Source organism: Salvelinus sp. IW2-2015, linkage group LG1 (genome assembly GCF_002910315.2).
Source record: "Salvelinus sp. IW2-2015 linkage group LG1, ASM291031v2, whole genome shotgun sequence".
Classification (NCBI taxonomy): domain Eukaryota; kingdom Metazoa; phylum Chordata; class Actinopteri; order Salmoniformes; family Salmonidae; genus Salvelinus; species Salvelinus sp. IW2-2015.
This window is the reverse complement of record NC_036838.1, coordinates 24,651,374-24,667,522: the sequence shown is the minus strand read 5'-3', so window position 1 is coordinate 24,667,522 and position 16,149 is coordinate 24,651,374. Positions and strand designations below refer to the sequence as shown.

At 45.1% G+C, this 16,149-nt stretch overlaps 2 protein-coding genes across 2 annotated transcripts in view; one reads left to right on the top strand and one right to left on the bottom strand.

Moving 5' to 3' along the window:
- pth4 (parathyroid hormone 4) overlaps positions 1–5,744 on the top strand; it is a 20,195-nt gene extending 14,451 nt beyond the window's left edge. Inside the window, exons 2-3 of the mRNA XM_023992292.2 lie at positions 4,192–4,280; positions 4,568–5,744. Coding sequence (XP_023848060.1) covers positions 4,195–4,280; positions 4,568–4,865 — 384 coding nt within the window. The 5' untranslated portion in view covers positions 4,192–4,194 and the 3' untranslated portion in view covers positions 4,866–5,744. The remainder of the gene's footprint in view (positions 1–4,191; positions 4,281–4,567) is intronic.
- Positions 5,745–6,310: 566 nt separating this feature from the next.
- Positions 6,311–14,153, bottom strand: LOC111963481 (C->U-editing enzyme APOBEC-2). Its single transcript, XM_023986956.3, has 4 exons — positions 13,578–14,153; positions 10,422–10,646; positions 9,435–9,743; positions 6,311–7,104 (listed from the first exon to the last, which is right to left on the bottom strand). The coding sequence occupies exons 1-3, from the start codon at positions 13,934–13,936 to the stop codon at positions 9,440–9,442; spliced, it is 888 nt and encodes a 295-aa protein (XP_023842724.1). The 5' UTR covers positions 13,937–14,153; the 3' UTR covers positions 6,311–7,104; positions 9,435–9,439.
- Positions 14,154–16,149: the final 1,996 nt, after the last annotated feature.

Here is a 16,149-nt window from a genome sequence, read left to right as displayed (position 1 = left end):
TCTGTTTAACATCTATGGCTTGAATAAAACTTTTTCATCTTGTCCCTCTTTGATACACCTTACTACCTCGCCGCTGCAATATACGGTTGAACAGCCAGCTCCGTGTGTTCCTTGATATCTTTCCTTCCTTAACAATCGGTTGTAGTCCTCGGAGCAGTAGGTTGCCCCGGTGATGCGTTGTTGCAAACTCACTTACCCTCTGGAGAGCTGCGGTTGTGGCGACATTGCCGTAACCCCAAGGGGGTACAACCCGACAGGATGTTCTCCATGTCCATCTGTAGAAGTTGTGAGTGCTTTTGTTGACAAGCCAAATTTTTATTCAGCATCCTGAGTTTGAAGAGGCGCTGCGAAACTTCTTCACCACCGCGCTGTGTGGTGGAGCAAATCAGTTTGTCCGTGACGTGTACGCCGAGAACTAAACTACTATCCCTCTCCACTACTGCCCATCAATGTGACAGGTGTCTCCCTCTGCGTGTTCCTGAATGCCAACATCATCTCCTTTGTTTTGTTACTTTGAGTGTATATTTTCCACAACCACATCCGGAGCTCCTCCCTGAAGCCAATCTCGTCATATTGTGTAATCAAGCCTACCACTGTGTGTCGTCTGGCAACTTGATATTGAAGTTGAGCATGCATGCACGCAAGTCGGTGAACAGGAAGTACGGCAGAGGTCAGAACCACCCTGGGGCACCATTTGAAGATCAGCGATGTGGAGATGTTTCACTACTATCACACCTGGGGGACGGCAACATCAGAAATCCAGTACCAATTCCACACGGCGGGTCCGAGACCCAGGTCTCGAGCTTGAATGAAATTTGAGGTAACTATGTGTAATGCCTACTTAGTCGATGAACCAGCATTCTCACTAGGTATCCTCTTATCCAGATGGGTAGGCAGTGTCAGGTGGTTCATTCGTCGTCTGTCGGACCTATCGGGCTAAGCAATTGAGTGGGTCTAGGGTGTCAAGGTAGGGGGCGGTAATGTCTGAGTAGTCTCTCAAAGCACTTCATGATGACGAAGTGAGTCTACGGGCGGTATCTAGCTCATTACTTAGCTTTCTTGGGAACAGAACCAATGGTGCGCCCTCTTGACAGCATCGTAGGACAGCAGGCTGGATAAGGTTGATTAATATGTCCGTAAACACACCCAGCCAGCTGCGTCTGCGGCATGCTCGAGACCGCTGGGGATGCCGTCTGGCCCAGCCCTCGAGGGACACACATTTAAATTTTATCACGTCGGCTGCCAGTGAAGAGAGTCCGCAGTTTGTAGGCGGGCCATTAGTTGCACTGTATTGTCCTCAAAGCGGGCAAAGAGTTGGTTTAGTTTTCTGGAGCAAGACTCGGGTCCGCAACGCGGCTGTTTTATTTTGTAGTCTATGATTGACCTGTAGACCCTGCCACATACCTCTTGTGTTGACGTTGAAATTGCGACTCTACTTTGTCTCTATGCGTACACTTAGCTTGTTTTGATTGCCTGCGGAGGAATAGCTTACACGTTTGTATTCAGGACATGTTCCGGTCAACCTTGCTCTGATTAAAGCAGTGGTTTGCGCCTTTCAGTTTTTGCGCGAATGCTGCCATCAATCCACGGTTTTGGTGTGGGAATGTTTTAAATGACTGTGAGTACACATCGCGATGCACTTGCTAATAAACGTCGCTCACCAAATCAGCCGTATTCGTCAAATGTTGTTGTGAACGCAAGCGAACAACATGGGAGAAACAAGTATTGCAACTGCCGATTTTAGCAAGTTTTCCTACATACAAACATGTAGAGGGGTCTTCATTATCATAGTACCACTTCAACTTACGAGACGGAATCTAAAACAAAAATCCAGAAAATCACATTATATTATTAAGTAATTAATTTGCATGTATTGCAGACATAGGTTTTGATCACACACCAACCAGTAGAATCGGCTTCTCACCCTGTTTATTTTTCTTTAAAACCCCTGTTCTCCCACCATTACCTGTAACTGCACCGGTTTAACTCTACCTGTATAAAAACACCTCCGCGGCACACTCAATCAAAACAGACTCCAACCTCTCCACATATGCCAAACCAAGACGTGTAGGACACAGATAAATTGTAGACTCTTACACAGCTGGGAGGGCTACAGGACAATACAAGGGCAGCATGAGAAGGCAACAACTTGCACAACTATGTAAACAAGTGAAAGAGTCAAGCATACGGTCCACATCACCCTCGTCTCTGGCCCCATCGCAAGATCTCACCTCGGGCATCAATATCATGAGGAATTGAGATCAGCCAGAACTACACGCAGGACCTGTCAATACCTTGAAGAGATCATGGACCACAAGTCTCAAAGAAAACCATTATAACACACTACCGCCATGGATTAAAATCCTGCACGCCACGCAAGTCCCCCTGTCAAGCCCACCGCATGTCCACGCCCGTCTGAAGTTTGCCAATGACCATCTGGATGATCCAGAGGAGGAATGGGAGAAGGTCATGTGGTCTGATGAGACAAAAATAGAGCTTTTTGCTCTAAACTCCACTCGCCGTGTTTGGAGGAATAGAAGGATGAGTACAACCCCAAGAACACCATCCCAACCGTGAAGCATGGAGGTGGAAACATCATTCTTTGGGGATGCTTTTCTGCAAAGGGGACAGGACGACTGCACCGTATTGAGGGGAGGATTACAGACCTCTACATGCTTTGTAAGTAGGAAAACCTGCAAAATCGGCAGTGTATCAAATACTTGTCCAAGACTAAGGTGGAGTGGGGTCTAAATCCCGCACCAGAGCTGCCAACGCGGTGAAATGCCCACCCAGACCTTCCCCTATAGGGGGGGGGGGTACTGTCACGTTCTGACCTTAGTTCCTTTTTTATGTCGCTATTTTGGTTTGGTCAGGGCGTGAGTTGGGGTGGGCATCAAGCTCATTGCCTTGCATTTTCACCAACTTGTGAAGTTCATCATAATTTAGTTCATCTGTAGCCTATTAAAACGGCATGTCATCCCGAGTCGTAGTACGAGGACCACACAAAATGTCATTAGGTGACTCCAAGTTTACTTCGATATGATGGTTATTATATCAATATTTGCGCATGAAAGCGTTTCCACRGCCATTTCTCGCATAATGAATTGTGCAAACACTAAAAGATCCCACCTTGTCGTTTGTTTTAGATTTGAAACTCTTCAAATAGGACGGTCAGACAGATTGGAATAGCATGCTCATTCCACAAATATATGTAGTCACCTCAAAAGTWAACTATTCGTTCCACCGAACAAATCATTACATTCCACAAAGCATGCTTAAAACTATAGTTATCCCGTGTCTATACTAAAAAAGATTACTTACAAATGATTTAATTTAACGCTTAAAATATGCCAATGCTCCGTTCCCTGCCGACTGTTGTCAAACATAACGTGGGGGATTTACTAAAACTAAAACACAGGTTCTTTAAATGTGGAGCATGAGAATTAACAGACCAGGTATAAAACACAAATCTATGTCATTCACAATAGAAAGTTTAGACTGGAACATCTTCAGCGCCTAGCACTCTGTAAAGAATATTCTGATCAGTTATATCATCATCATCATCATCATCATCACCCATTATTAAATAATCAAGGTATCACATTTAAGTTGTTTAACTCAGGCCAACATACAAAACATACCAACAACCCAGGAGGGTACGCCAGGGGAGAAGGAGAGCGGCACCAACGGAGATGGGCACTCTTGCCATAGAACATCACTAACGATTCAAATCCATTTTCGCTACACCATGGGCGCCTCTCCCGTCCTCCTATGACATGCCAGCCTTTACCATTGTTAGGGTATACTCTGAAACAAAAGTTAAGCGCAGATTTTAGAATCACGCCCTWAAATAGAATGAGGTACACCTGTGACTGACAGAGGCAGAAGGCTGTATTCAAGAACAACACACTTCAACCCGTTACACTAGTCAAGGATGCAGAATTTGTTACAGGAAATAATCACTGTCACTGCTCAGGTTAGCATGGGGAWACATGTGCCAGGTTARGTAATGGGAACAGCTAACATGTAGCGTTTGATCACGTGCAACTACTTCAACGATTTTAATTGGCTGACGTGCATTTTGAGACGCAGAAAACGTTTCAAATGAAACTTTTTCTAATGTTCGCAAGTATGGCCCCAGTGAGTTTTGAGGAATTACATGAAGTTGTTGTGAACGTCTGATCTCTGCAGACAATGCTGGTATCCCAAAAGCATGTGCAGTCGGTTGCTGTCATGGTTCTTGTCGTCTTCACAGTTGGTCACTGTCAGGAGAATGAAAGGTAAGTCTCTGGTTCCTCTTAAGGTTTATTCCTTTATTGTTGTTTTTTAAAATACTTTTGAACATGCTGAATGTTCCTGAAGTCTATTTTTCACYCCTTGTATTTGTTGCGAGCAAACTACACACTACAGCTCTCTCCTCCTTGTCTCTCCTCCTTTATCATCTTTCTATCACATTATTTTCAGAAGACATTACTGTACTCCTCTCCCTCCCTGCTTATAATACATATTACCTCTGCCCCCCTCACCCCTCCTCTCCTCTCCACTCCTCCCCTCCTCTCCACTCCAGCAGGCGAGCGGTAACGGAGCACCAGCTGATGCATGACCGTGGCAGGACCATCCAGAGCCTGAAGAGACTCATCTGGTTGTCCAGTGCCATGGAGGGGCTCCACACCGCCCAGACCCGCTCCTCCTCCCTGCTGCCCCCCATCCCGGGCTACACCTCGGGCCTCTCCCCTGCCCTCAAACCACACTCTGCTGGCTCACAATCTGGGGAGGCCAGCAACAACCACAAGGGGTCACTGGGGAGACTTATGAAAAACTTCTTCAGCCCCAACCTCATGGACCTCTCTGAGGGGGAACCATAGACCCCGCAACTCCTCAACRCCCAGAACCATCTCTATTTCGCATTCTGTGTCGCTGCTTTGATTGTCAATGAGTATGTTAGCCTACTAAAAGTCTGCCCATGAAAGTAAAACAGACCATGACTTTTATTCATGGCTATCTGCTTTGAGCCTGCTATTTTTGCCATGTTTTTCACCCATCAGATCTCTCAGCCTGGTCTCATAGACTAGACGTAACATAGTAAATGTAAATCCGGGACACTCAAATAAACTAAAGTAGGGTGGGTGGGCGTATAACGCGAATGTCTAGCAACTTTAAGGTTGCGAGTTTGAATGTCATCAAGGACAACTTGAGCATTTTTGCTAATTAGCAACTTTTCAACTACTTACTACTTTTTAGCTACTTTGCAACTACTTAGAATGTTAGCTAACCCTTCCCCTAAACCTTTTAGCTGATCGTTCCCCTAACCTTAACCCTTTTAGCTAAACCTAGCTATAACCTTAACCCTATGACCTAACTCCTAAACTTAACCCTAARCCCTAACCTCAACCCCTATTCTAGCTAACGTTAGCCAGCTAGCTAGCTGAATTTGAAAAACATACAATATGTTATATTGTATGTTTTTCAAATTCATAACATATTGTACGTTTTGTAAATTCGTAACACATAATATGAATTTTAATTTGTAACAAATCATATGAAATGGGTGATGGACATCCACAAATTAATACATACGATATGAAAGGTAGCATATCATACTAAATGGAGTGACTCGGATTTACATGCAGAATAATACTAAATGCTCTGAGACCAGGTTGGATCTCTGTGAAGATGTACTGTAAATGTCAACTAGTGCTGTATGCAACAATGCATGGTCGTCTCATTAAAACACTTTTTCTTTATCTGCTGATGATGATCGCAATCATTCTTAATTGATTCTTAATTTACTCTAATGTTCTGTTAAATTTCTTTATTAACCAAGACCCAGAAATATCTGCAGATTGCTTTGACTCCCCTGTCTCTGATGGTCGTTCACATATTCCCAGTGTATCAGTGCTGTAAATAATGTGTGAACATTCCACAGTCTTTTAATAGAACCACTCTATTATAGAACCACTCTAATCTAGAACCACTCTAATCTGTGAATAGTAGCTGATTGGCGCTCGTTTGTCCCATCGGGAGACTAGAGGCAGTACTCTTAAYAGTCGGCTGGAGCTAGGCTTTTGTCTAGATAACTCAACAGCCAAGGATTTCTGCTCTCAGAGTTCCATGGATTCTAACTGGGCTTTCAACCTATTAGTGGAGATGATTATGGGGAAACTGGTAGACCAGGGGATGTATCATTTAAAGGGAAATAGATGGCTTTAGTTGTCACAACAAGAAAAAGGGGTCAACCACATTTATTTAAAATCCAAATTGTCAGTTCTATTTGTGCTAACAATGATTTAGAAATGAGAAAAGATAACCCTTTTAAAACTCCACTTCTTTATTTTCACTGTGTATAAATAATGTACTTTGCTTCAATTTCTACAGACAGATCTATATAATCTTGAAGTTGAAATCGTGTGCTCATGCGACGCTACAATCTATATTCATTCTTTCTGTAAGAAATGTCGGATCATTCAATCACTATTTAAAACGAACACCATCAAGTAACATTCATGTTTTTTTTTTGCTACAATAAAACGTGTAAAACAAAGATATTGAACGTATCTCATCATAACTCACAAATGTTGAATTACTCCTAATAACAATAACAAACATATCTGTTAATTCTCTAGAACTTAACAGTTTGGGGTATTGTCATTAACAATATCTATATGAATATTCATACATAGAATATCATTCTAGTCCTCTGAATGACAGATGCAACATTAGTGCAGTTATGAAAAGTCCTTTCAGGACAGAAGGAGAAGGATGAATTATTATAACTTKAATTGTAATAAAATAATAATTTATACTTTAATTATAACCAATAGTACATAATTGCAAAGCCATTATCTTGATGTTGAGGATTGATCCACAGATCCATGTGTCCTGTGAGGACAACCCCAGAATAGAGAGTGGAAGCTGGGACAGAGAGTTCCATGTGGAGGAGGTGGTCTGGAACTGGCTTCATAAAGGCATACACAGCAGGATGGCTTGACGCACATGCGCAAGCACACAAACTGCTCTCTGATTGGTTGAGTCCTGTACACATCACTGAGGATCTGAGATAGTGGAGGTGGCAGGTGATGGGAGAATTCTGGGCCAACAGCATTCCTGACAGAGAGAGTGACAGAGACAGAGAGAAAAAAAGAGAGAGAGGAGGGAATGAGAGAGCATTGAAATCCACAGCAACTCAAACGTTATTGATATCGCTTCATCAGAAAGACAAGAATACTACACATCACACTCTGTTGACTTATCAGAACTCTAACTAACCTTTAGGCTTTCTCTGAGGATCAGAAGCCCAGGATGGAAGCTAAACTTCAAGTCTTCAGGCCCTAATCCCACACTGACTGGTTATGAGGCTGATTGATGACTCTTCTATCCCTTCTCATGACCCTAACATTCAATGCTCATCGACACCCTGCCTCCATGTCTACCCCTGCCTTCCCCTGCCTTCCCCAGCCTCCCTCCCAAGGCACCTCTCTGCTTCCCCCCTGCCTCCCTCTGCCTCTCCCTGCCCCTACCTGATCTGTCTTTTCCTGCCTTTCCTTACCTTCCTGCTTTCCCTACTTTTCCCCACCTCCCCTGTCTCTCCATACCTCCCCACCTGCCTTGTCTCTTGCTTTCTCCTCTGCCTCTTCCAGTCTCCCCATAAATGTTAGCAGCTGCCCCCATTAGGCAGCAGTGGATCAGCCAGGAGAAAACAGTAACTGTATCTGTTTGTCTTRCTCTCTCGTTGGCTTCATTGTTCTGGCCCCTCACTGGTTTTGCATGAGAAAAATACAAATTTCTGAGATCAATGACTGCATCCCTGCATACCTGCATGTGTATTTGTGCCTGCATAAGTGTGCATATGTTGGCCTATGGCCTATATGTGTGTTCCTCTCCCTACACCCAATGTGATCACTGCATGATGTCAGCCAGTTTCTCTTTAGTTAAACTACAGTAATATTACAGTAACTCACTGTGATCACTGCATGATGTCTGTCAGTTTCTCTAGTTATACGATAGCAGTGTTCACCAACCTTTTCTGAGTCAAGATCACTTTCGCAGTCAAAAAGCAAGGTGAGCTCTACCGCTCAGATAAAAAAAAAAAAAAACTTAAAATCATTTGCAGATAATTTGCTTTTTTATTTTGCTGGTCTGATGGTACCTGGTCTGATGGTCATGGTGCTTTCAAGACAGCTGGGGAAAAAACGAAGTCAAATCATGACAACAGTGAACTTCAGGTCGGTCTGAGTTCCCAGATGTCTTGAATGCACTGAAGTCGGAAGTCTGAGATTTCCGAGTTGCCAATCGGGCTCCCGAGTGGCACAGCAGTCTAGGGCACTGTGTCTCAGTGCAAGAGGTGTCACTACAGTCCCTGGTTTGAATCCAGGCTGCATCACATCTGGCCATGATCGGGAGTACCATAGGGCGGTGCAAATTGGCCCAGCGTTGTCCTGGGTTTGGCCGGGGTAGGCCGTCATTGTGAATAGGAATGTGTTCTTAACTGACTTGCCTAGTTAAATAAAAAATATATATATCATAATTTGAACATGGCATTAGTCTCAGCGGAGGGAGAGAGCAGCAGAGYGTCTGCCTCTCACAGTCCCTGCTCTTTCCTCCGGTGAGACTGACTAGAGAGAGGACACAGTCTTCCACCTGAAGGCGAACCTCGAGTCGCACCGCTTCTGCCTCAGGCACAAATTCATGTTGTTCCTATGACCAGAGAAAGTGAAATACTCCTCGATATTAAAATAGACACGTCAAGCTGCTAATAATAATACAAACGCAGGGCTATCTATACACTTGGCTACGCATACATTGCAGTTGCAGCGGGAGTGGAAGTAGAGAGAAGCTTGTTTTATGTTTTGTAATAGTGTCGAATAAGAACAGTGTTGACAGTGCTGAATAAAACTTAGACATAAACTCACTCGTAAAAACTGCAGCTCTTTGCTATATTTGACAGACTCTCTTTGCTGTGTTCTTTGACAGTTATGAAATCTCACGTAGGCTAGCATCAAACTTTGCTGTGAACGGTCGTGGAAGCTGTAGGTATGCACAGCGATTTGAGCTATCCGATTGGCCAGCAAAGTAGGTGCACTGGAGTTAGCCACAGATCTCCCGGTCTGCCGTGTAGGCAGAGTTCTTCTTTTCAGACAAATGAAATTATTCAAAATGGGAACACTTTGCCTACCCAGTGCAGGGCTTCTGAATCAACCGCACCTACCGCCAACAGTGCAGCACGAAGAACAAAAGGAGAGCAAGCCTTTAATGGTTGGCTTTTCTACAGAAATGTTTGGTGATCTACTAGGAATGCCTTGAAGGTCGACCAGTTGATCGTGTTCGACCYGTTGGTGACCACTGTACTACAGTAATACCACAGTAACTCACAGCGATAACTTCATGATATCGGCCAGATTCTCTAGTCATACTACAGCAACACTACATTAACTCACTGTAGTCACTGCATGATGTCTGCCAGTTTCTCGTGGTAGTACTCGTAGTTGTCCTGGCAGTCCTCCCAGGGGGTGAACGTTAGGTTGTCATTCTCCACAAAAGTGTCCCAGACATAGGTGAAGTCCATGGGCTTCATCATCCTCAGCTTGCACCCGGCTTGAGACAGAGCATTCAGCCCCGCCTGGATGTCTTGATCCTCCCACTCAAACAGCCGGGCTGAGAAGAGAGTCATCTTGATGCTCTTCCTGGCCTGAAGGGCCTCTGCGATCTTAGCTGCACAGACCGCACAGGGACTGGATGACATGTACCTGGGACAGGGGAGGAGGTAAAGTTGAATTAGGCACAGATGATGAGGTCATAGTTGGGGTTCTACTTGTTTCATTAAGTGCTGCTAAATTTCTGTGAAACGAGCCACAGCTATCTGCGGAGATACTGTACGGACGTGACAGTGTATCTGCGGAGAGATTTCACAGGTCACGGTATATTTGAGAGATATGGACCAGGTGACTGTGTGTTTGGCCGATAGTTACCAGGTGTATTTCACAGATATGTGTCTGGGACATATGTACCAGGAGACCATGTATTTGAGCGATATGTCCCAGGTTACAGTGTATTTGAGCGATATGTCCCAGGTTACAGTGTATTTGAGCGATATGTCCCAGGTTACAGTGTATTTGAGCAATATGTCCCAAGTTACAGTGTATTACAGTGTATTTGAGCAATTACAGAAGAATTTAAGCTTTCAACTGATATAAGASACTTATATGTACCTAAATGTTTAATATCTATCATTTTTATGATTATTTAGCGGGACGCCTAGGCTTCAGAAGTTTTCTTAACACTTTTTTGGTTACTACATGATTCCATATGTTATTTCATAGTTTTGACGTCTTCAKTAWTATTCTACAATGTAGAAAATAGTACAAATAAAGCAAAACCCTTGAATGAGTAGGTGTTCTAAAACTTTTGACCGGTAGTGTACGTACCAGGTGATAGTGTATTTGACAGCAGGGTCGTAGTCTGGGAGAGTCTGGAGGAAGAAGGCCTGCTCAGCGTGGGCTCCTGAGTGTTCATCCTCCAGGTAACCTCTCATCAGACCGTCATCAGCTTTCCCCTTGTCCACCAGGTAACACAGGAACGTCTTGTTACGACCTGACGAGTACTCCACGTTCTTGAACTGGAACTTGAATTGGAACGGGTCGATGCGGTCCCTGGATGGAMAGGGAATATGGGGATGGGGTTAAATTAACAAATTCTCTATTCAGTTCTCTATTCAAGTTATTTAACTTTGGAACATTTTGTCAACCCAAACTTAATTGTGTTATAGTATATTATATCGAAGTGTTTCTTCTAAGAGTACAAATMATATACAGTTATCATTACAGAAGCACTCCTATAAGGGCCTCCCGAGTGGCGCAGTGGTCTAAGGCTAAGGCTGTGCCACTAGAGATTCTGGGTTCGAGTCCAGGCTCTATCGCAGCCAGCTTTGACCGGGAGACCCATTAGGAGGTGCAGAATTGGCCCAGCGTCGTCTGGGTTAGGGGAGYGTTTGGCCGGCAGGGATGTCGACCCATCGCACACCAGCGACTCCCYTGGCGGGCTGGGGGCAGTGCACACTGACATGGTCGCCAGGTGTACGGTGTTTCCTCCAACACATTGGTTRGGTTGGCTTCATGGTTGTGTCAAGAAGCACTGTGGCTTTGTTGTGTTTCGGAGGACGTGCGGCTCTCGACCTTCACCTCTCCTGAGTCCGTACGGGAGTTYCAGCGATGGGACAAGACWGTAACTACCAATTGGGGAGAATAATGGGTAAAAAGATATATATAATAAAAAATGATCTCCTATATCAGACAGACGGGGGTACGCAGAACTTATTTTAGGGCATTGGCGTGGCTTAGCGTGGAATGCCAGCTCTGTATTTTTAGCCCTCTGACTCAATGACCCACTTCAACATTAACCATGGCGGTCCTGGGCTTTGTGTGGCCCGAGGTGCTCAAGATCGCCCCACTGGTACAGTACATGGTCGGTACTAACTGGACAGGACAGAGGTACAGCACTACACTATCTAGCTATGGACACAACTCTATTCACAAACCCTGTTCTTAACCTTTATCATAGCGCTAACCCAAAATCAAGAGCAAAAAGCTCATATTTGTGCTCATCAATTTCGAAATTTGTTCCACTTTTACCCTGTCTGGTAGGAACATTATTCATGGTATTAACACAGACACAGACAGTACACACTATCTAGCTATGGACACAACTCTATTCACAAACCCTGTTCTTAACCTTTATCATAGCGCTAACCCAAAATCAAGAGCAAAAAGCTCATATTTGTGCTCATCAATTTCGAAATTTGTTCCACTTTTACCCTGTCTGGTAATAATCTACGCTATTGTATATTGTGATGTAGTCGGAACAGTCGCTTGTTGAATACAATAGTTTTAGTGCCTCACCATAAACTAGAAGAAGTGCATACAACTTTTACGATAATGTATTTCCCAAGCTGTCACAGCTCTTCAGGAGTCCTGTCTGGAAGGCAGGTCCATATCATGACAGGCATTCAGGAAACCGGACCCAGTCCAAATGTTTTGATTATGAGTCAGCTATTTTGTGTGTCTAACGGAGGCTTTTAATGGATGTCTTGAGTCAACTGCGAAGTGAATACACCAGTCATCACTGAGTAATGCGTAGGCTCTGTCCACAGAAATGGCTGAGGGTTGTTGTTCAGGCCTGTCCTGTTTTAAGGAGGGTCATGTGTTTCAAACTCGTAACGGAGTCTTAATCCCCTTTGACTAGCAGATCTCCTATTAGTCAGGCTGGGCTCTACCTAGACGTGACACTCSCAGACACAGAGGCCCTGTCCCAAAAATATGGAGAATGACTTTTCTTCTCACTTGTTCCTTCCTTACATGTTGTCGTGCTGGTTTTGATTGCGTTCCTTTTATGTTGCCATGCTGGTTTGAACCAATTCAGGACACTTTCAAGAAGACAACACATCTCAAGTAAAAAWAWAAWAWAWATYTWAAACATAGCTGAWACCCATGCAAAAGTGGTGACTGGGAACTATTACACTTTATCCCTTTGGTTTCGCAACATATGCGCTGTATACATTTCATTTGTTYCAGTGTTAACAAATGTAACCCCCAACACAGTCACACCCAAAGGATGACAACAGATCCACCAGATGGAGGGGGTGATAAAAACTAAATCAGAGGGTATTTCCGTGCCCTGGGCCCTTCAGTCCCAAAGATGACCTCGGAAACCAAGACCCTTAAATCCCACCCTAAACAGGAACCCAAACACAGATCAACTCAGAATGGAAAAATCCCCCAGAGCTATATCTGATCCAAGCCCCTCACTGCTGCAATATGACCCACCACGCTAACACACCAACTCACAGGTGTTCAACAAATGACTGTGCAACTTTACAATCCAGGCCTCTGGTGGTTAACCAATGACTGGGCCGGATGGAATCTGTGGAGGCATATTTAAGCCCTCAGACATCACTGTGAAGGTATTGATAAGAGAACTTCCCTACATTTTCTGTCTGGCCTTATCAATGGGTTGGAAACGATCCAAAACAGTACGCCTACATTTTGGATTTAAWTTGACTTTATGGTAAAACTCAGTGGCTATGTTCCTAACCTAACATTTGACCACTTAGCTAAGAGTGGCTGTCACAATGTTGAGTCGTATGGACAGTCACAACAAAACCACTGTGAACATTCCACAATGTTCTACAATGTCTTTCAGTGTTTCACAATGTTCTAGAGCCATTTCCTCCTGTCATGTTGCAATGACAGTGGACCTTTCTCTCTTAGTAGGAAAAGTAACCCTCGCCATCCCTCTAAAGGTCATTTGGCAACACTTTACATTCAGTTCTTTATGCCTACTTTGGTAACAACTACGTTATTACTCAGTTGAACATAGTAACTTACTAGTAAGTAYTAAGTTACTCTGTACTTTGGTAACTTCTATGTAACTATTCAGCTATATTGTAGGAAACAAGACTTGAATAGTAATGATATGAAAGGCAAGTCCATGGCACTTTATGTATAATGAAATGAGAATGACACCCAACCAGCTGCCGACAACAGACATACAGTACACACACACACATGGTATCTGTTGTCACCCACCCTTCGATGATCTCCCAAGGGGGCAGCTCAATGGGTTCGTACTCCCCATTTGCTCCGTTAGCATTAGCCGTCGCCGCTTCCCCGTTAGCCACGTCTTCATTAGCTGTGGCTCCCTCTTCCATTGGGACCTCTCCGTTCCCCTCCACTTTCTCCCCCACTGCCAGGACCTTCTCCTCCTTCTTCACTAAACTCGACTTCACCTCCCTCTTCACCTCCCTCTTCATCTCCGTCTTCATCTCCGTCTTCACCTCTTTCTTGACCTCTTTCTTGACCTCCACAGTCACCGCTGTCTTTGTCGTCCTCTCTTTCTTCCTCAACACCAGTTTGCTGCTGGCAGCAGCGCCCTTCTTGTCGGCCATGYTGACTGGTCCGGGAATGGTAGTCCTGTGTGTGAGGTGTGTGTGATTGTGAGGTGTGCAGTTGAGTGTGTGTGAGAAGGGGAGGTGGTAAGGGTGTGGGGGTTGAAGCAGAGATAGGGGAAAGAGGACAGGATAGTTACAGAGAGAGAGAGGAAGGGGGGTAGCAGAGAGAAAGAGAGAGAGATGAGGAGTGGGGGTAAGAGAAAGAGAGATGAGGGGTAGTAGAGCGGGAGAGAAGGAATGAGAGGGAACGAGAGAGAGAGAGAGAGAGAGAGGAGAGAGAGAGAGAGAGAGAGAGAGAGAGAGAGAGAGAGAGAGAGAGAGAGAGAGAGAGAGAGAGAGAGAGGAGAAGAGAGAGAGAGAGAGAGAGAGAGAGAGAGAGGAGAGAAAGGAGGATAGGGGACAGACAGGGACAGGGGAGAGGTGGTGCAGACACACTCCGGCAGCTGCTGCTCTAACTCCAGCCAGGTCTATTAAAAGACCCAGGGGGAGGGGATCGGCCCTGACTCCCCCTTGATGCCCCCCCCCCCCGATTCTCCTCTGTTGTGGCAGGAGAAAAGGGAGGGAGGGGGAGGTGAGGGAGGGAGGGGGAGGTGGGGGAAGGACCCCAAGGGTGGGTAAAGGCTTGATAGGTATTTATTGTGTACGACGTAACATGAGAGCCTTGATTAATGTGTTTGTTATTGCAGGGGGATGGTTATAAAGATGGAAGTGGGGAGCCGGGTTTGTACACTGAGTGTACAAAACATTTGGAACAAATCAAATCAAACTCTATTTGTCACAAGGGTAGACCTTACCATGAAATGCTTACTTACAAGCCCTTAACCAACAGTGCAGTTCAGGAAGAGGTAAGAAAATATTTACCAAATAAARTAAAGTCAAAAATAATAAAAAAGGAACACAATAACATAACAATAACGAGGCTATATACAGGGGGTACCGGTACCGAGTCAGTGTGCGGGGGTGCAGGTTAGTTGAGGTAATTTGTACATGTAGGTAGGGGTGAAGTCATAGATAATAAACAGCGAGTAGCAGCAGTGTACAAAACAAATGGGGGGGGGGTCAATGTAATAGTCCGGTGGCCATTTGATTAATTGTTCAGCAGTCTTATGGCTTGGGGGTAGAAGCTGTTGAGGAGCCTTTTGCTCCTAYACTTGGCGCTCTGGTACCGCTTGCCGTGCAGTAGCAGAGAAAACAGTCTACAGTATGACTTAGGTGACTGGAGTCTCTGACAATTGTATGGGCTTTCCTCTGACACCACCTAGTATATAGGTCCTGGATGGCAGGAAGCTTGACTCCAGTGATGTACTGGGACGTACGCACTACCCTCTGTAGCGCCTTGCGGTCAGATGCCGAGCAGTTGCCATACCAGGCGGGGATGCAAACGGTCAGGATGCTCTCGGTGGTGCAGCTGTAGAACTTTTGAGGATCTGGGGACCCATGCCAAATCTTTTCAATCTCCTYAGGGGGAAAAGGTTTTGTCATGCCCTCTTCACGACTTTCTTGGTGTGTTTGGACCATSATAGTTCGTTGTTGATGTGGACACCAAGGAACYTGAAARTCTCGACCCGCTCCACTACAGCCCCGTKGATGTTAATGGGAGCCTGTTTGGCCTGCCTTTTGCTGTAGTCTATGATCGGCTCCTTTGTCTTGCTCACATTGAGGGAGAGGTTGTTGTCCTGCACCACACTGCCAGTTCTCTGACCTCCTCCCTATAGGCAGTCTCATCATTGTTGGTGATCAGGTTGTGTCGTCAGCAAACTTAATGATGGTGTTGGAGTCGTGTTTGGCCACGGAGCCGTGGGTGAACAGGCAGTACAGGATGGGACTAAGTACACACCCCTTAGAGGCCCCAGTGTTGAGGATCAGCGTGGCAGACATGTTGTTGCCTACCCTTACCACCTGGGGGAGGCCTGTCAGGAAGTCCAGGATCCAGTTGCAGAGGGAGGTGTTTAGTCCCAGGGTCCTTAGCTTAGTGATGAGCTTTGAAGGTACTATGGTGTTGAACACTGAGCTGTTGTCAATGAACAGCATTCTCATACAGGTGTTCCCTTTGTCCAGGTGGGAAAGGGCCGTGTGGAGTGCAATAGAGATTCCGTCATCTGTGAATCTGTTGGGGCGGTATGCGAATTGGAATGGGTCTAGGGTATCCGGGAGGATGCTGTTGATGTGAGCCATGAGCAGCCTTTCAAAGCATGTCATGGCTACCGACG